This window comes from Musca domestica, unplaced genomic scaffold, assembly GCF_030504385.1.
Source record: "Musca domestica strain aabys unplaced genomic scaffold, Musca_domestica.polishedcontigs.V.1.1 2, whole genome shotgun sequence".
In the NCBI taxonomy this organism is placed as follows: domain Eukaryota; kingdom Metazoa; phylum Arthropoda; class Insecta; order Diptera; family Muscidae; genus Musca; species Musca domestica.
Window position 1 is genome coordinate 11,789,496 of NW_026712249.1, and position 20,870 is coordinate 11,810,365.

Sequence of the window (20,870 nt, forward strand, 5' to 3'; positions counted from 1 at the left end):
TATTGAAATCGGTTCAGATTTGGATATAGCTACCACATATTCCAATTAAATTCAGCATGAGTGATTAATTGTTTCAGATTTGGATATAGCTCCCAAATATATTTTTGGCCGATTTTACATATATTTATATTTTGCATCCAACGCGATTTCCATAAAATTCGGGCAGAAAAAAATCTTGTACCAAAAAATGCCAAATTATATTGAAATCGGTTGTGGTTTGGGTATAGTTCCCACATACATAATTTGGCCGATTTCATGTATGTTATTCACCAAATGCGAGATATATGACCGATTTCAATGAAACTCAGACCAAGTGGCGGAATTTGGTTACAATTATAAATTTGACAAATTAATTGGAAACCGGTTAAGATTTGGATATAGCTCCCATATATATATTCTTGGCCGATTTCACATATTTGACGCACCAATTTCAATGAAATATGGAATATTAGACGTTTGGCGCACAACAAAAGATAAATCGAACGAAGTTATATATGGAAGCTATATCCAAATCTGAACCGATCTCGATAAAATTTAGCAAATGTATTTCTGAGCTGTATTTGATATATTTCTCCAAATATTGTTGTTACAGAGTGCAAATTACGGCTGCAGAGGACAAAAATAACAAATCGGATGAACAATATATATGGGAGCTGTAGCTATATCTGAACCGATTAATTTGGTTGTATGTGCAAAAATCCATACTATTCGGGCTGATATTACACGTTTGGTGCACAATAAAAGGCAAAACGGAGGAAATATATATTGGAGCTATATCTAAATTTTGACCGATTATTTCCAATTTCAATAGGGTTCGTATTTGGTCCAAAAAAATGATTTGTGCAAATTTCATCTAGGTAGGACAATAAATGCGAACTGTACTTTGTTTACAAAAATACATGGACGGACATACGGCCATGCATAAATCGACTCAGAATATGATTCTATGCAGATCATCAAAAGGAACTATGGGTCTATCTCGTTTCTTTTTGCCTGTTATACACAAATGCACAAAGACATAACACCCTGACCACATTAAAAGACATAGAAGTGTAAAGATAGGACAAGACAGAGTCAAAACATGGCAACCCTGTTAAAAGTACCTCTGTTGTTACGATATCATAACTACATAGTCACCAATGTTAACTGATTTAAACCGCTAAAGCAATATGCAAAATTTTGGGAAAGGTCTATGGAATAAAATTTCGAAACCAAAATTTTGGATTTTTCAAATTTTTATTGGTTATTCGTTTCTGTAACTGTGGTTTTTATATTAACATGTCTCTGCCATGAGCTGTTACTCTATGTATTGTAGACACAAACATTTGCTCAAAATGCATTTTGTCTAGTCTTTACCATTTTAGGTCTTTGCCACCTTGTGGTGTAGGGTATAAAAAGCCTATTTGACATAACAAGACTCCACGAGAGAGTTGCATTTTCCTACTTTCCCTAAAGTTAAGCAACATATCTTATTGAGTCATGCTTGCAACTGCAGTACAAATGCAAATCAATTAGGTAGTCGCACCAGCAATTGGTTACCAAAATAAAATTTAAATCACATTTTTCAACACAATTTCATTTTAAATATTTTTTTTTTTTTCAAAATTAAAAAAATTAAAATTTTTTATGATTCTGGTTTAAATTACGACTCATTTTGACGTATCATGGCGCTGTCAGCTACGTTGATGCGACTACCTAGTACATTTGCCATATATTGTTTGTACAGTACTCAAAAAGACAATCCACAAAATTACAATATCTTCCAAAACATATGTTTTGGCTCTGCCGTGTTGATAGTTTTGATTATTGAGTGGTGAGGGTTGTGGGTTGTTTGTAGGGTTTACATTTTCGAAATTTCATTCAACAAAATAAATACAAAAAAACATGTTAATACCAAGAATATTGAATAGGGCAACCATAACATTTGCCCAAAACGGATTCGGCCCAAAGAAGTCCTGCTTTGTACCAATTTATAAGAAATTCTACACAACCAAAGCTGAGGAAAATGACGGAGACACGGCGACAATAACAATTGGTGATGTAACCAAAAACATTAAACCTCCCAAGAACCCAGAATTAGTGCCACAAAAATACAGTGAGTATTGTACAGGCTTTTCCATGCGGGATAATTAAATGTGATTTCCATTCATCTTACAGTTCAATATGCCGAAGATGGCACCATGGAACTTACCCAGTCAGCTTTACATCACCTGCGTTGGATGCTGCAAAAAGATGCTCTGAAACAGGACATGTTTCTTTTGGGTCAACCGGGTGCACTCAGGCGTCAACTGGCCATGCAGTTCCTGGAACTGACTCAACGTGAATTGGAATACATTGCTTTGAGTCGTGACACCACAGAAAGTGATTTGAAACAGAGGCGAGAAATTAAAAATAAGGCTGCCATTTATTATGATCAAGTGAGTGAAGAACGCACGTTGTTTCGTCGGTTTTTGTGAACTTTGTACCCAATATTTTATTAATTGTTTTTTTTTTGCATATAGTGTGCTGTGCGTGCTGCCGTCAATGGACGTGTCTTGATTTTGGATGGTGTGGAACATGCCGAACGTAATGTTTTGCCCATATTGAATAATCTGTTGGAAAATCGTGAAATGCATTTGGAAAATGGTAAATTTTTAATGGCCCCAGAACGTTATGACAAGTTGTTGGAGGTATGTTGTATTGTTGTGTATTTTCATTTGGAAGTTTATTTAAGAGTCTCTTCTTTCCAGACATACTCTAAAGAAGAATTGGACTCATGGGGCCTGCTGAGAGTCTCCGAAGATTTCCGTGTCGTTGCCTTGGGTTGTCCAACACAAAAGTATAAGGGTACACCTTTAGATCCACCACTTAGATCACGCTTCCAGTCCCGTAATGTTTCACATTTTTCATTTGAGGTAAGTTAAAGCAATAGGGAAATGTGTTGCTGAAGGTATATCAATTAAGAAGTGAGAAGGAGGTTTTCAGTTTACCGTCTAGAAATGTTTGTGGATGCTTTAATAACATTCTGCAGAATTCGGAACAAGTGGCGATAAGGGTCCCCTCACCAGAGATACCCCTCACCAGAGATACCCCTCGGTGTTTTGAGTACGACAATAAAATAATAATGTCCGTTAGTGCCAAGGCAATATAGGTTTCAATACCATTTTTTTTTTCTAAATTTGATACTTTTTGAAGCAGGCAGCTTTTGGCCGAGGTCATCTTGAAATTTTCCTATCTCCAACGCCGGCAATGTGACCCAAAGTTTGTTAACATAATTTTATAAGAAGCCGTTCCAACATCGTGTACCAGTCAATGCTTTCTAAATTTGATATTTTTATACCCTCAGCCATATGGGTATATATTATTTGATACGGCCAAAACATGCCTCATCGAAATAACGGTTTTAGGCCCTAGGTCTCTTTTGACCAAATTAGGTTCAGGACATTTGTAGTCGATCAAGCGATGTCCGTCCGTCCGTCTGCCTGTACGCACGATAACTCACGACTCAGATTTGATTCAAACTTGGTACATCGTAATACTTTTCTCAAACTTAGATCGAGTTCGGAGATTGGCAATATCAGTTCACTCCTTCTGGTACCTCCCCCACAAAATGTCAACAATTTCAAGGAAAATAATTTACTGCACAAAAAGAGAAAGGATAATCCGATTTTGCTCCAACTTTGCAAATCCTAATATGTCTATCAGCGCTAGGTCAGGTGCAAAAATGGACAACATCAGTCCACTCCATCAAGTACCTCCCCCACAAACGGTCAAATTTTTGAATAATTTTCACTCTTATAGAATGTGATGTAGGTGTCCGATTGTCTTCAAATTAAACACATCACAATGTTTTTATTAGCCCAAGGTCTCGTGGGAAGATGGAATATATAGCTTCACTCCTTCTGGTACCTCTCCCATAAAGTATAAAAATTTTAAATATTCATGAACCTCATTTAACACCCGATTCCATTCAAACTTGTACCATCTCAAAATGTCCATCAACTCAAGGTATTTTATAAATATGGTAGAGATCGGATCATTCCTTCCGGTACCTCCCCCACAAAGGATCAAAATTTTGAATAATTAAAACGATCAAAAATTCCGAAATAAGCATCCGATTCTCTTCAAATTACGCACATCTCATTATTTCTACTAACACAAGATCTGCTGTGAAGATGGGATGTACCGGTCCACTCCTTCTGGTACCTCCCCCACAAAGGGTCAAAATTTTGAATGCTCATGAAGCACATAAAACACGAAATTAGCATACGATTCCATTCAGACTTGTTACATCTAAATATTTCCAGCAACACAAGATCAGCTGTAAAGATGGGAGGGATCGGATCATTTCTTTTGGTACCTCCACCACATTGGATTCAAGATGTTGAAAACCCAGACGCTCAAAGAAAGCGTAAGCATCAAATTTTCTTCAAATTTCACACATACAAACATTTTTGGTAACGCAAGACCTGTTGTGAAGATGATATATATCTGTGAACCCCTTCTGGTACCTCACCCGCACAAAGGTCACAATTTTCAATACTTTATTTATCATAACTTGCGAAACAAGTCAGCGATTATTTGCAACTTGCTACATCTAAAAATTTCTCTCAACCAGAAACCTGAGATGTATATGGAATTTATGATTTCGCAAAAAATTGGAGATAAAGGTTCGATTTTCTTGTAATTTTCCCAAACCAATATTTTTATCTGCATTAGGCCGACTATATTTTGTACCTCGCGCACACTTTTAACATGTTCTAAAAATTATTACATACCTCATATAGAATGAAACGAAACCTGGCCCATCGCAATATTTATATTATATTTATTTAGGTCCGATACGAAATTTACAATATTTGCCAATTTCTTCGGAAAGTACTCCATAGAGGGTCAACAATTTGAATAATCATAACTGAATATTGGCTTAGGGCATACACCTGTCGGCAAAATTTTTTAATTTTTAACATGTTCTAAAAATTATTACATACCTCATATAGAGTGAAACGAAACCTGGCCCATCGCAATATTTATATTATATTTATTTAGGTCCGATACGAAATTTACAATATTTGCCAATTTCTTCGGAAAGTACTCCATAGAGGGTCAACAATTTGAATAATCATAACTGAATATTGGCTTAGGGCATACACCTGTCGGCAAAATTTTTTAATTTTTAACATGTTCTAAAAATTATTACATACCTCATATAGAGTGAAACGAAACCTGGCCCATCGCAATATTTATATTATATTTATTTAGGTCCGATACGAAATTTACAATATTTGCCAATTCCTTCGGAAAGTACTCCATAGAGGGTCAACAATTTGAATAATCATAACAGAATATTGGCTTAGGGCATACACCTGTCGGCAAAACCTACTGATGATTTTAAATTTGTTTTTTACGATATAATTCCTATGACTACTCTTAAATTATTTACAAAATTCTTATTATCCTTAAAATTCCTAAATTATAAATTAATTTATTATTTTAGGAAATGTTAATTGACCTACGATCCAAGGCTCCCAATGTACCTGTGGAAAATCTCAAATCTTTGCTATCTTTTGGTCTGGCAATACAATCGGCCGATCCAGCTGCAAATCTACCCGACTTCCCATTAGACAATGTACACCTGGTTGCCAAAATGATGGTAAGTATAAATATTATAACAATTAAAATTACTTATAACCCTGGATTTTTTCTCTCGCAGAATTCCAATCCAAATCTGACAACCTATGATGCCCTCAATCGTCTTTACCCCTATCGTTCGGCACTGAAGAAGGAACAACAAGATCGCATTAAAAATCTTCTTAAATCATTTAAAATTGATCAAATGGCTACAAAGGCTGTTGGACAAATCTCTAACAAAAAATTGGAGAATTCCCAAAATATGGTTGCCTTCGAAATTGATGGTGTACAAGTTAATGTTCCAGGAGGTCAACATGTTTCGCTGACACAAAAACAAAAAGATTTTGTTGATTTGGAACATCAACGTAATATTTTGGCCCAAATGGTACAGGCCATTGCTGTGAGTGATATTTGTCTGTTGGGTCCCAAGGGTGTGGGTAAAAACACCTTGGCCCAGCATTTAATGCATCGTCTGCAACAATCCCTCGAACCAATGGTGCTATACGAAGATATGACTTCTCGTGATTTGATCCAGCAACGTATTACCACCCAGGAAGGTGATACAGTGTGGAGAGATTCTCCTCTTGTAAGGGCGGCCAAAATGGGCTCGGTAGCCTTATTGAATGGCGTGAATCGTGTTCACAAGAGTACCATGACAGTGCTGCAGCGTCTTATACATGATCGTGAACTGCAATTGTGTGATGGTACTACCCTTTTGGGCGGAGAACGTTATGAGTCGCTAATGCAACAAGGTTTCACAAAACTTCAACTGGCCGAGAAGGGCATTCTGAAGATTCACGACAGTTTCAGAATAATTGCCTTGGCTGAGCCACCAAATCCCAACTCTCCCTCCCAAAATTGGTTGACACCAGAAATGATGAGCTTGTTTTTGTTCCTAGAGGTACGGCCGCTACAACAATCCGAGGAATATACAATTATGAAGAAATTATATGGCAACATTGATGACAGCATACACAAGGTCATTGATTTGTCGCATACCTTAAGAGATTCCACAGATGCTACATTACAAAACCTAGCCGGCACTTTGTCTACCAGGCAGTTATTGAAAATTGCCCGTCGCATGTCTTCGTATCCCACAGATGTTCATGAAATTATCCAAAATACCTTCCTTACCAAATTTATGCCTGCCCTTCCCAGGGCTGCATTGGAGAATGCAATGAAACAAGTTGGCATTGAGCCGGAGACCTCGAAGCAGGGAGGCAAACGTAAGATAACGGTGGAGAATGGTGTACTAAGAATTGGCCAAACTGAAATGAAACTGGAACAGGCCTCAGAGGAGTCTAAAGTGCCGAGTACATTGTTCTATGAAATGCCTCAACATGTGGCCTTGTTGGAGCGTCTGCTGCAAGATTTCTTAATTGGTGACCATTTGTTGTTGGTAGGCAATCAAGGTGTTGGCAAGAATAAGTTGATTGACAAACTCCTGCAGCTGATGAACAAGCCACGTGAATATTTGCAATTACATCGTGATACCACGGTTCACAGTTTGACCGTCCAATCCACCCTGCGTGATGGTCAGGTCGTTTATGAAGACAGTCCTTTGGTGAAGGCAGTGAAATCGGGCCATATTTTGGTTATTGATGAGGCGGACAAGGCCCCGGTGAATGTGACCTGTATTTTGCGCACCCTTGTAGAAAGCGGGGAAATGATGTTGTCCGATGGTCGTAAAATTGTTGCCCCCGGCGACAAGGCTGCCGCTTTGGAGGAAAATCCAGCCCAGGAAATTATTGAAACCCATCCCAATTTCCGTTGCATTGTTTTGGCAAATCGTCCCGGCTTCCCCTTCTTGGGTAACGATTTCTTTGCCTCTTTGGGTGATGTCTTCAGCTGCCATGCAGTTGATAATCCCACACCTGATTCGGAAATTTATTTGTTGGCACAATATGGCCCATCAGTGCCCAAGAAGACATTGGCCACTTTGGTCAATGCTTTTGGTGAATTGAGACAAATGGCTGATGAAGGTTTACTCAACTATCCCTATTCCACCCGTGAAGTTGTAAATATTGTCAAACATTTAGAAAAATATCCGGATGAAAATATGTCCGAACTGGTGGGCAATGTTTTGGATTTCGATAAATATCAACCTGAGGCATTGGATCAGGTGACGCAAGTTTTGGCCAAGCATGGTTTACCCATTGAGGCCTATGCTCGTAACGAATTGTTTGCTCTAAGGAAGAAAAAGGAAATGCAATTGACTGTGAATAGGAAAAGTGGTTTGGGTGTTTCCGGTCCCAAGTATGGTAAAGTCGATCCCAAAAATGATCCCCATGTAGGTGGTAACACCTGGGCTGGTGGTAGTGGCGGTCGTGATACTGCTGGTCTTGGTGGCAAAGGAGGTCCCTTTCGTTTAGATTCTGGCCATAAAGTACATCAACTTTCCGATGAGGAGAAAGATGATATTCCCGAAGAGGTGAAAAAGGCCGCCCGTGAAATGAATCGTAAATTCTATGAAGAGAAATTAAAAGAGATTCGAATGTCCGCCCACGATCATCAATTGTATGCGCAATTTAGTGATCCCATACGCAAGCAGGTCCAACAATTGAAAGCAATTTTGGATGCCATGCAAACCAAGAGTAAAGAGAGGCAATGGCAAAAATATCAAACCCATGGGGAGTTGGATGATACCCGTTTGATTGAGGGTATCACTGGAGAGAAGAATATCTATCGACGTCGTGCCGAGGCCAACCCATGGGCTGATCATGTCCAAGAGAAACCCAATCGTCTGAAACTGGTTGTAGATGTATCAGGCTCTATGTATCGTTTTAATGGCTACGATGGCCGATTGGATCGTGAATTGGAAGCTGTTGTAATGGTCATGGAAGCCTTGGAGGGTTTCGAAAAGAAGGTAGTCTACGACATTGTGGGTCATAGCGGTGAGGGCTATGAAATACCATTTGTGGTGAAAAATAATCCACCACGCACAGATAAGGAACGTTTTGAAACCATACGTATGATGCATGCCCATTCACAATTCTGCTGGTCAGGTGATAGTACTGTGAAGGCTGCCAAGGAGGCTGTGAATGCATTGTCCGAAGAGGATTATGATAATTCGATAGTGGTAGTGTTAAGTGATGCCAATTTGTCGCGCTATGGCATTCAGCCAAAGGATTTCGCCAAGGCCCTTATGAATGGCGAACCCAAGGTCAAGGGTCATGTGATATTCATTGGCAGTTTGGCTGAGGAGGCTGATATGTAAGTAAAAGGATAAAAATTCTTAAATTAAAATTAAAATCACATCAAGTGTGGATAGAAAAAATATCCATGACTTCCTTAAACTAACCATATTTTGCGAATAATTTTCACTTTTTGTAAGAAAATTCTCTGAAATTTGTTCATATACTTTGTGGACAAATTGTCCATGTCTTGAGGACTTATAATCTAACCTTGTTTTCGATATTTTAGCCACGTGTTATGCACGTTTATTTTTATAATCGTATATAAATATATATTTTTATTATTTTTTTAACATTGTCTTCTCTTCTCTCCTTTCAGCATTAATTCCCAAATGCCAGCCGGCCACAGCTATGTGTGCATGGATGTCTCGACATTACCGCAAATTTTGAAACAAATTTTCACATCCTCTTTATTGTGATAGAATGAAAGAATGTACCTAGCAAATGTTAGTTGTTAAGACGCAAAGAAACAGAACTAGTGAAATTAGAAAAATGTTTACGAAAATATTTTTTGTTTTTAGAAAAAATGTTAAATATGTAAAATGATGTTATTTATATCAGTGTTTAATATAAATCTGTGTCTATTTTTATATATTTAAAACAAAATAATATACAAACGATGTATAGACGATGAAGAACCAGTAATGCATTTATTTTATTTACCTCAAACAATTTATACACACCAAGAAGAAAGAACGAACGGCAGAATAAATTATACAAATAATAAATATCTTTAATTGGATTTTATTTTTTCTAAGGCTAAAATTGGTTGTTACAAAAGAATGGAAAGTTGTATTATTAATAATTGATGATGATGATGGAAATATTTTCCATATATATTTTTGAAAATTGGAACCTAAAATTAATAAAGCCTATATTAGAGAGCAAGAAAAAAATGAATAAAAAATATAATTTTATATAAAAATAAAAATTTATAATTATTCCGGGTGTTCCTTCAGTGGACAGCAACGGTTATGTTTATGTGTCTGGTAATTTTCTTTCCTATGCTATAAAAAAACGTATAGCTGATAGAGAAGTTTCTGAAAGACTTCCCCTCATCTAAGGGAAACGACGGGTTACTAATTATTTAGATGGGGCAATCCATAAATGAAAATAAAAAAACAATAAAAATAAAAAAATAAAACAAAATGTTGCCAATATCTTCCTTTTCTTCCATAATCTGCATGCAATTTTCGAAACACATTTTTCGAAATTATCATGATTATCATGATCATGAGTAATGTTGCAATATTTCGCAGCGCTGTGAATGGAAGAATAAAATTAATTATTTTTTAAAAAGGACATGACCTAGTTGTAACCATTCACGAAATTGGGTTGATATTACATATATGGTGGATATTGATATTACATATATGGTGGAAAATAACCGTAAAACCGAAAGTATATTAAAATCTGAACCGATCTCGATAAAATTTGGTAGAGGTATTTTCGAACTGTATCTGATATCCGTTATTAAATATTATTTTTGAGGAGTGCATATTACGCATGTGAGGGACTTAAAACCCCAAATCGGTTGAAACATATATATATATAGGATGTGTCAAGATGGTTTTTATTTAAAAATAAAAGTAATTCTGGGAATAAATACAAAGTTTAAAATGTAATATGCTCTACGCTCCTTAGATGCGTCCGCTCTCGGTCAATGCTCAACGACGACTGACTCATAAACTCATTTTGATAGTTGACAATTCGGCCTCTCCTGACTCTTCGTCCCTCCTGGGCGAACCATCATCAGACTCATCTTTATCTTCGATTTCGAGACTTGGATCACCATAGCACCAGGGCTTCATATGATCGGTCGACATAACACCACAATATTTCCTTTGCTTCAAACTTAAATCCGGCAGATCCTCTACCAGATAACGATCGTTTCCGATAATTTTCGTGACGATGTATGGTCCTTTATACCGCGCATCCAACTTATGTGATTCTCCTGTAGGCTGCGGTACCGTGTCTATCACCACCAAATCGCCTTCCTTGTACTGAGTTGGCTTGGAATGACGGCTGTCAAATCTTGCTTTCCATTTTTCCTTTTGTTTCTGGATGTTAGCAACAGCCTGCTGTTGAATTACCCTAACATCGAAATTCTCTCTTTCTTCATCACCAACCGCCTGGATAATTCTATTGTAACTGACATCTCTGAGACTAAAGTTGAATATTAAGTCATTTGGACTGAACTTTGTAGTCGCATTCAGCTGCGAGTTAATACTCCACTGTATCGTCGTTGTCTCAGTGTCCCATTCTTTTGTATCACCTACTAGACATTTCAACGCATTCAAAACTGTCTGGTTGATCCGCTCGGCTTGGCCATTGGCTCTTGGTGTTCGGACTGCTGTTTGTACATGTTGTATTCCGTTGTATTCCACAAACTGTTGGAATTCTTTAGACGTGAACGCCGTTCCCTTATCCGATACAATTCTTCGTGGCTGTCCGAAAATCGACATAACTTCTCGCAGTGCTGTTATAACCGGAGCAGTCTTTGTATTCCTGGTTGGCTTTATAATGGTGTACTTACTGAACGAACAGACAATCAAGAATACATATTGATTTCCTTTCTTACTTTTTGGGAAGGGACCCATGTGGTCGATGTTGATACTTCTGAATGGAATTGGTAGGACTTCCTCAATATGTAGTTCACCCTCTGCCTTGCCTCCTTTTACCTTGTTGTAGCAGCATTCCGGACATGACTGAATGTATGATTTTACATAACGTCTCATTCTCGGGAACCAGAAATCACGTTGAAGCCTTTGGAGAGTTTTCTCTTCACCGAAGTGTCCCAAATCATCATGACAAGCCTTAGTTATTCGCCACCGGACTCTTTCTGGAATCACCATACGTTTCATATTGTTGACTTTGCGAAATAGCCTCCCATTTTCTATTACATAGTCCGCTTTGATCTGCTTAATTTCATTTGCCTCGTTTTGCAAATTACCATTGAGAACTTCAAAGATGTGTTTCAGCTTCTTATCCGACATTTGCAGTTGATAGACCCAGTCGTTAATGTTCGTTGTGAGTGCCAGAACATTTTCCACCACTTCAACAATAGATCCACCAAAACCTTTCATTCTTTTTGACGTTACTTCCATATCGCAACCCTCTGGAACTACAGCTTTCCGCATTAAGGTAAAGTCGCTTCCAGTGTCCACAAAACCTTCATATGTCTTACCATTGACCGTAACATCTTTCATAACCGGTGGGCAGTAATCCTTAGACTCTTCTGTCATTGCTGCCACAGTTGTACCTTTACCTTTGCATTGCGATGCATCGTGACCAATCTTTGCACATTTACTACACTTCGGCTTCTTCAATGGTTGTGGGCAACTAGTTGAGATATGCCCAAACCTGTTACAATTGAAACATTTTACTCCCTTGGTTGGCGCTCCACCTGAGACACTTACGGTTTTGTCATCCTCGTCATTCTTTGTTTGCTTCCTTGCATACGTTTGTATGGTCAAATTCTCCAACGACCTTAATAATTCACTACATGTCTGCGGGTTCATAGCTAAAAGTGTTCTTGTTAAGCTGCTATCATTGAGACCATTTATGATGTACGACAGTATTGATGCCTCATCTACGCTTCCTCTTTTCCCTATGGCCAACATTGCGTAATAATATTCCACCAAAGACTCATTCGAGTTTCGTTTCCTAGCTATAAGTTCACGATGAATGTCAGCAACACTTACTCGACTTGGGAAATCCTTTAAAAATTGTTGTCTGAACTCTTTCCATGTTTCAACCACTGGTAAAGCATCTATCCACATTTTAGCAACACCACTCATTTTATGATGAACTGCAAACAAAGTTGTTTCATCTGACCATCCATGAAGCCTTTGCAACGTTTCAACCTTGTCAATGAATTGGACTGATGTAACATTTACTTTAATTGGATCGAAGTCTGGTATCATTACTATGTAATCCTTTAAACAACCAGATGTTCCGGAACCAGATTGTCTTGATATTACTTCAGCTGGAACTTGCTGTTCTGTATCCCTTGAATTTAACCCTGCATTTGACGTAATAGCCCTTTCTGTTGAAAGTGTTGTTAACTGTTGCACACTTCTTGCTAGAGTCAACATTATATCCTTTAGCTCTCGCATTTGACTTGTTAGAGATTCATCACCCGTCTCAGCTTCATCAAATCCATGGAAATCCTCCTGTGACTCTGAATCTTCAACTTCCACTTCGTCATTTCCATTGCAAGCCATGAGTCTAGCAATTTTCTCGGACTTATTTCCTGTTCGTGGTAAGCTTCTTGCCAGTAATAATTTGTCTAGCTCCGCAACCTTTAACGAACTTATTTTCACCTTCATACTTTTCCTTGTGAATTTTCCTTTTTAATTCGTTACTTCAGCAAATCTAGAACTATTCCTTTTTTTAGAAGCCGCACGCCTTTCAATCTCCTTGATGTACTATCGTTGTCCTACTCACTCACACTTTTGAGTATACCTTTGTACATTCTCCTTTGATTGATGCTTTCTTCTTTGCTCTCTTTGAGCACGTTACACACTCTCACTAAACTCACTCGAACTTTTGAGTTTAGGTGCCTTTGCGTGGTTTCTCCTCTTTATGTCTTGCTTTCAATCTCCTTGATGTACTATCGTTGTCCTACTCACTCACACTTTTGAGTATACCTTTGTACATTCTCCTTTGATTGATGCTTTCTTCTTTGCTCTCTTTGAGCACGTTACACACTCTCACTAAACTCACTCGAACTTTTGAGTTTAGGTGCCTTTGCGTGGTTTCTCCTTTGGTCGTCGTTGTTGCTTTGCATTGAGCTCTTCACTACTACATCACTTTGACGCCTTAGTTTCTCAGCTCTTTGAGTATTTTTCTGCAATTCTTATCCAAAATGATGAAATTCCTTGTAGATTTCTGTTCTTATCCCACTTCTGATTCTGTCAAGATGGTTTTTATTTAAAAATAAAAGTAATTCTGGGAATAAATACAAAGTTTAAAATGTAATATGCTCTACGCTCCTTAGATGCGTCCGCTCTCGGTCAATGCTCAACGACGACTGACTCATAAACTCATTTTGATAGTTGACAGATGTATGGCTATATCTATACCGATTTTCACCAAATTTGAAGTACTCGTTTCTAGGATGAATTCAGTTGGAATTGTTTCAGTTTATTTGGGCTGATATCAGCCATTTGATGCACAATAGACATGATATCGAATAAATATAGTATACTAGCTGGCCCGGTCCGCGTTGCCGGCCCGTAGTTTTTGTCTATTATGCATATATTCCCAAGCATAATTATTCACAGATATGACTGATATAAGTGTTCACGTACAGGTCGATTTAAAGTGTTTTAAAATACCTGTACCCATTTTTAACCAGTGGGCTTCAATATTTAAACCGTGGGCTTCAACTGTGTGGATGTGCTATACAAATCTATTAAAAAGTATATATCAATCTTATCGCCATATAAGGAATCAAATTAATTTTTAATATGGTAAAAATCGTAGCAAAATCTTCCAGTCAAATGAGCAGTAATTTGAAATTTGCTGTATTTTGTATACTACATAATTGAGGGCTGAATGATTTAAGAATAGCCAAAGTTAATTACTTTTTTAAACCCATTAGCAACTTAGATTGTGCATTAGAGTCCTCATAAGTCCCCCTAACCATGTCAGTCTGTTTGTCCGCCAAAAGGTGGACTTGAGAGGGTATTATAACATGGATAAAAATTCTAAAATTTGTAGATATGTTGAAATTTTAGTGTAAGATTTTCACCCCCCTAATACGCATTATTAGCCAAATTCTTTGAAATGTGGTTAAATTAGGAGGTACCTTCTTTATATGGGCACTACTCCGAAATATCGACCTACATTGAAAACTTTCTTCTACCCCTTATAATCCAAGATGACAAATAGAGGCCAAATCAAAAATATAGCAGAACAATATAGCATGTCATAGCATTTCGCGTGATTTAAATAAGTAAAAATAGTTTTATCCACCTCATAATTGAGGGCAGAATGATAAGATGGGAATTAATTTTATTTGCCATTTAAGTTGCAAGTTGGAGACCCCTTAAAGTCCATATTTTCATCATAGGATAATTCAATGATGATTAAACAAATATTCGGTCCCGTGCTACTTTCTTATATTTGTAATTTCTTCATGTTTCCACAATTTATTTCATATGGATGCACATCCCAAATCTACGTTCCCAACCAATATTCTCTTGGGGGTTAAAAATTCAATAGAATACAAAATTTTCTTTTCTGACCACACATTAGATGTGAAAGTGGACTTGGGGATACTCCAATGTGGGGACTTTACTTAAATAAATTCCTATGTGGCAATTATCTGTATGATGGTTCCCTACCCCAGGGTGGCACAAATAAAATTTTTTAGCCAAATCAATTGATGAATGTGGTCAATACCAATATATGCCCTATTCTGAAAATTTCAAATTTTATGCGAAGAGGTTATCTACCCCCTTAGAAACAAAAATGTCAAATAAGGGCCAAAAAATGAAAAAAGTGGCCGGCCAAGACCCCAAAAATAACTTAAATCATAGATGGTTATATAAATATGAAATCGGGTTGTTCCCTTATCCATGAGTTATGATCGATATAAAGACCTGCAAAAGTGATTTTAGGTATTTTGAATGTTTGGGAAGAATTTCTGGAAGGATATAAAACCTTTTCTTACTAAAAGTCCCATTCGCTCTACTATTTTGCACCTTTTATTTCAATATTGGTATATTACTTATTATTCTCCCAAAGAATTTTGCATTTTGAGTTCTCATTGGACGGATCATTGTCACGCTTTGAAATGAGCCCCATTAAGCTTTTTCGGTAATTTTTGTTTGTTTAAATGTGTTCGCATCTTTCAGCTAACCCACGATGTAGGCCCTGGAGTTGAAAGGTAGATGTCAGTTAACATCCTATTTCGCACTTATTTAATTTTTTTAGTGAAAAATTATTCTTTATTTTGTTCACAAAAAATCCACTGAATTCAATATGATAATACAAATTGAAAAAAAAAATTGACAAAAAAAAAAGAATAACAAATTGAAAAAGTCTTCAACTTTTTCGCTGATTTTTTACAGCAAATGTTTTAAGATCCTTCCTTACAAAGTTTGTCAATAGAATGTACTATTACTTTAAAATTCGATTCCATTGAAAATGTTTTTTTGATTTTTGCAATGAGATCTCTTTTTCATGATTTTTCAGCGATTTAGAAAAAGTAATTATCTTTTAACTTTGGTGTGACCGCGTTAAATTATTTCGATATCATCTATTCCGTTTCGCCACCACATAATTCGCTACTACACTTCCATGTAACCCGCCATCAATTTCAGTTCTCAAGAAATCAAGTCAATTAAATAAATTGGTATAAATATTCGAATTCAAAAATAAAATATAAAAAAACACTACAAATGTACATTAGAAAAAAGTAAGTCAAAATGGAAAAAAATCATGCAAAATAAAACATTACTATTGTACATTTGAAAAGTCAAAATGAAAATGTTAATATATCACATTTTTACGCGATTTTTTTGGATATTATCCTTTTCGGAGAGTAGACAACTCCGAATTTGTGTGAATCGTTAAAATTAATCCAGCGGTTCTTAAGATATAATCGTAGTAACTAACACAACTTACATTTATATATATAGATAGATAGATAGATAGATATGGGAGCTATATCCAAATCTGATCCTATCTTGATAAAATTTAACAGAGGTATCTCTGGGCTGTATCTGATATCTGGTACCAAATATTATTCTTGAGGAGTGCATATTACTAATGTGAGGGATGAAATCGGATGAAACATATATATGGGAGCTATAACTATATCTCAACCATTTTCACCAAATTTGTTGTACTAGCTTATAGACTGGATTCGGTCGGATGTACTGAAATTCAGGTAATTTGGACTGATATTGGCCATTTAGTGCACATTTAACTCGAAATCGGTTGAAGATATATATGGGAGTCATATTAAATTGTGAACCTTTTCTCACCAATTTCAATAGGGTTCGTCCTTGGGACCAACAAATATTGTTTGGAAAATTTCATCTTAATCGGATAATAGGTCTATCTCGCTTCCTTCTCCTTACCAATATGTGGAGTAGGATATAAATATCGAAATAATTTTATTACATATATTCACCAATATTCTTGCGGATTTTTCCATGGAAAAAAACTGTGCAAAGCATCAAAAATTATTTGAAAAAAATTTTCTAACTTCAATTATTTAGTTATATTTTTTTAGTCAGTTTTGAAGTTTAATGGGACAATGGACAAAGTACTCAAAAATGTTTAATCATCAAAAACATATTTTTGGTATTACTTATAAAATATTTATTCATTTTAAGTCTTTTATTTACATTGTTTGGGGGTAATATAACAATATTTTACATTTATAATTTTGTAAAAAATTTTAAATATATAAATTAATTCAACTTGACAACAAAAAATAAAAAAAGAAACTAAGACAAATAACAGTTTAGATAGAATAACAATACAAGTTTGACTTAAGTTTTAGGTTTAAAGGACAAAATCTTGCATTCGACATAAAAACAAAAAATCGTTGCAAATTAATTTCTGCATATTTATTTTGGGTTAATACAACGAAAATGTTGGTAAAAACAACTGGTGTTCATCTCTTAAATTAGATTTTCAGTCGTTTCTACAGAAATTTTAATTTGAATCAAACTAACATATTATAATTAATTTCGTTCGATTTTTTTCGATGTCCAATGAAAGAATTTATCCCCAGGAGAATCACGATAATTTGTAATGTAAGTATATTTGAAAACAGATTTTTCAATTTTTCTTCATTTCGAATTATAGGAATTCCCAATTATTTTATAATATTCAGTTACAAGGTTTAACATAGAGTTACAGCTGTCAATTAATATAGATAAATAAAGTCTTTAATATTAACTTAAGATAATTTTAATTGATGTTCATTTAATGAAATAATCAAAAGCATACACATAGTATTTAGAGTGCATTTAGGAATAAGGAAAATGTATAGCTCCATCTAGATTTATTACAAGTTAAAAGTTTGGTTTTTAGTTTTACCACGCTCCTCCGAGATCTTTTGAAATGGGCTAATCAAGTCGAAAAGACATTACATGACAAAGCATTTTAAGATGCCAGAAAAATATATAAAAATAGAAATAGAATAGATATTAATAAACCGGAATTTTTCTTAGGAAAACGAAAGAAAGCAGTTATTCGAAGTCGAGCTAAATTAGGTTTCTCCAATCACACAGCTTTTAATCGACTGGTTTTACTTATGCCATAACTTGAATTGATAGTTGCTACAGTAGTCAAAAATATACAAAAAATGTCTCAAATTAAATGAGAACGAATATTGTCTTGTTCTGTAATTTCTTGAAAGAAAATAGTGCTGGTGTGTACCAACAATTTCAATTTAGGACACATTTTGTGATTTAGCTAATTTTTCTGGATTTTTTGTGCCATTCGCAATTCAAGAGCATTTTGTTAAATTTGACATTGGAGTTCGAGTAAAAAATTCATAGAAACCCATGTGTTTCAGTTTCCTTTCGAGTTGTCGATTCTAGTCACCATTCGTTTTTCTTTCTTCTCTAGGTTTTTAACCCGCTATCTCTAATTAAAACCGGACTTTTAGGATGTGGGAACTAGACCCAGCCTTGACTTATGGTATGTGGAAAATTTCGAAATCGAAAATTTATATCCAATTTTATGCGAAATCATAAATTCCGATAAATTCCATATTCATATCAGATTTCTGATTAAGAGAAATATAAATATATAGCAAGTGGTAAAGAATCACCGACTTGTTTCCTAAGTTATGACATATATAAGTATTGGAAATTGTTACCCTTTGTGGGCGAGGTACCAGATGGGGTTGGCAGATGTATATCATCTTTACGACAGATCTTGTGCTAGCAAAAATGTTGGTATGTGAAAAATTTGAGGATATTGATGAATGGATTTGGACGCTTAGTTCGCTTTCTTTGAGCGTTTTGTTTTTCAAAATCTTGAACCCTGAAGGAAATGTCCGATCTCTACCATTTTTACAACAGACCTTGTGTTGATGGAAATATTGAGATGTGACAAGTCTGAATGGAATCGGATGTTATTTTCGCGTTTTATGAGCTTCATGGATACTCAAAAATTTGAACCTTCGTGTGGGAGGCACCTCAAGGAGTGGACCTATATGTTCCTTGGATTAATAAAAATATTGTAATGTGTATAATTTAAAGAGAACCGGATGCTTATTTCGAATTTTATGATCGTTTTGGTTATTCAAAGTGTTGACCCTTTATGGGGGAGGTACCGGAAGGAATAGACCGATCTCTACCATATTTATAACATATCTTGCGTTGATGGAAATGTTGAGATGTGCCAATTCTTAATGAAACCGGATGTTATACCTCAAATGCACCTAAATACTTAGTGTATCTTAAGAACTAAATGGAACACTAACTAACATACATCTCAATTTTATACTTAAAATTATCTTATTAACTAACTGCCTTATAACCTGAGATCACATACTAAAACATATATATACAACACATACATACAGAAGACCGAAGAAACATCACGACACATGGAAGAATGAGAAATGCAATTCCCTTAATAATCATTCGTCATCCCGGCATATATCGTTAATAGATACTATACTTTCGATAAAATCTTCTTCATGTTGTTCCTGCTCATCTTCCTCTTTGGCTGAATACTATGAATTTTGATTACGCTGTATGACTACCCAGTTATCATCAGTTAGCAAATCACCATTGGCATTTGCATCTGAACTACCGGGCGCAATGTTATCTTCAGGCGGTTGCGAAGAAGAACGCATTGTGTCCCAATGTTGTTTTAGATTATTGTATAATTCCAACAGTTCTTGCTGAAAGAGAATAAAATTATTAAAAACATTTAAATGAAATTTAATTTTTCAAAGGTTTACCTTCTCTTTGATTTTCTTTAACAGTTCTTGTTTCTCTTGTCTCTCCGCTGGATCCATTTGTAGAAGAATCCTTTCTTTTATGTCTTGGGCATAGTATAACTTGGTATTAACTTTCAGATATTCCATTGCCAGCCGCCGATGTTCTTTAAATATTTCCTGTGATTCGGCATTATCTGGTATTGGTTGCTCGGGCTGTAGTTCAGGATCCAACAGCACTTCTAGTGGCTGTCCATTTTCATCGTCTTCATCCAGATCTGTGTCGGTTGTATCAATGGGTAAATTGGTATTGATTTGATCGACAGATTTTATAATCGGTTTCGCTTCGGTAACCATTATACGTTCCTTACCATCACTTTTTGCTGCAAATAAAAAAAGGACAAGACAACTATGAATAAAAATTAATGATTTTGATGGGAAGAAGCAAATTAAATAACTAGTGTTGTAGCAAATAAGCTCGTGTTATGGCCCGCCCTCTTAATAGTAATTCCAATGTTGCCAAGTTGCAAGGGTTATGATCAACTGCAACCAACTTCATCAACGATTTACAATTCGTATGTGTCATTAAGGAACTTCAATAAATAGAATTAAAGTGACGAAAAACTCTTTTAATTAGATGATGGTGCTTAACTGCTGGTTCCTTCAGTGGTGGACAAAAATTTCCACTGGAATATTACTTAATAAGGAAAAAACGAAGAAGCGACGGAAAGGAGGATAATTATCTTTTGCATACCACTTCAGTCCTGAGTTAATATTAATGGCTTGGATACGGAATTCTTCGAATTTTGAGGGATCAGCCATGGGAATTAATGGGGATATCGGTTCACCCCTTCTGGGGAGCAAGTTGAGTTGAGGAACTACAAGAAATATCGATAACTATGGCACCATTTTGGTAAGGCCAGAATGTAGGTTACAATGTAGGGCGTAGTATTTAGTACCCCATAAGGGTTCCATTTTCGACTTTTTCAAAAAGTTCCGGTACCAAAATACCAATTTTCTTTTCTTAGTCCAGAACCGATTAAAATCAACCCTTGTTAGATAGGCATTTCCATAAGCTCTCAAATGATGCCCACATAGAAACGGGTAAAACCCGGATTTTGTGTCCGAACTTCCGGGCCAAA

The 20,870-nt window shown here is 36.0% G+C and overlaps 2 protein-coding genes across 3 annotated transcripts in view; one reads left to right on the forward strand and one right to left on the reverse strand.

Moving 5' to 3' along the window:
* Positions 1 to 1,785: 1,785 nt before the first annotated feature.
* Positions 1,786 to 9,541, forward strand: LOC101898412 (von Willebrand factor A domain-containing protein 8). The gene is made up of 7 exons (XM_005176977.4): positions 1,786 to 2,095; positions 2,158 to 2,417; positions 2,502 to 2,669; positions 2,730 to 2,894; positions 5,477 to 5,632; positions 5,693 to 8,823; positions 9,124 to 9,541. The coding sequence occupies exons 1-7, from the start codon at positions 1,885 to 1,887 to the stop codon at positions 9,221 to 9,223; spliced, it is 4,191 nt and encodes a 1,396-aa protein (XP_005177034.1). The 5' UTR covers positions 1,786 to 1,884; the 3' UTR covers positions 9,224 to 9,541.
* Positions 9,542 to 17,593: 8,052 nt separating this feature from the next.
* LOC101898114 (mitogen-activated protein kinase kinase kinase 7) overlaps positions 17,594 to 20,870 on the reverse strand; it is a 47,025-nt gene continuing 43,748 nt past the window's right edge. For both annotated transcript variants that reach the window (XM_005176976.4, XM_005176975.4), the window contains 2 exons: positions 19,753 to 20,111; positions 17,594 to 19,692 (listed from right to left, as the gene is read on the reverse strand). In XM_005176976.4, the coding sequence (XP_005177033.1) occupies positions 19,522 to 19,692; positions 19,753 to 20,111 (530 nt within the window). In that variant the 3' untranslated portion in view covers positions 17,594 to 19,521. The remainder of the gene's footprint in view (positions 19,693 to 19,752; positions 20,112 to 20,870) is intronic.

Bases quoted from the DNA above. Each gene is read 5' to 3' on its own strand.
- LOC101898412 (XM_005176977.4), top strand. From the start codon at position 1,885: ATGTTAATACCAAGAATATTGAATAGGGCAACCATAACATTTGCCCAA. The intron at 2,670-2,729 runs GTATGTTGTATT...TCTTCTTTCCAG, and splicing joins GTTATGACAAGTTGTTGGAG to ACATACTCTAAAGAAGAATT. The intron at 2,895-5,476 runs GTAAGTTAAAGC...TTATTATTTTAG, and splicing joins TTTCACATTTTTCATTTGAG to GAAATGTTAATTGACCTACG.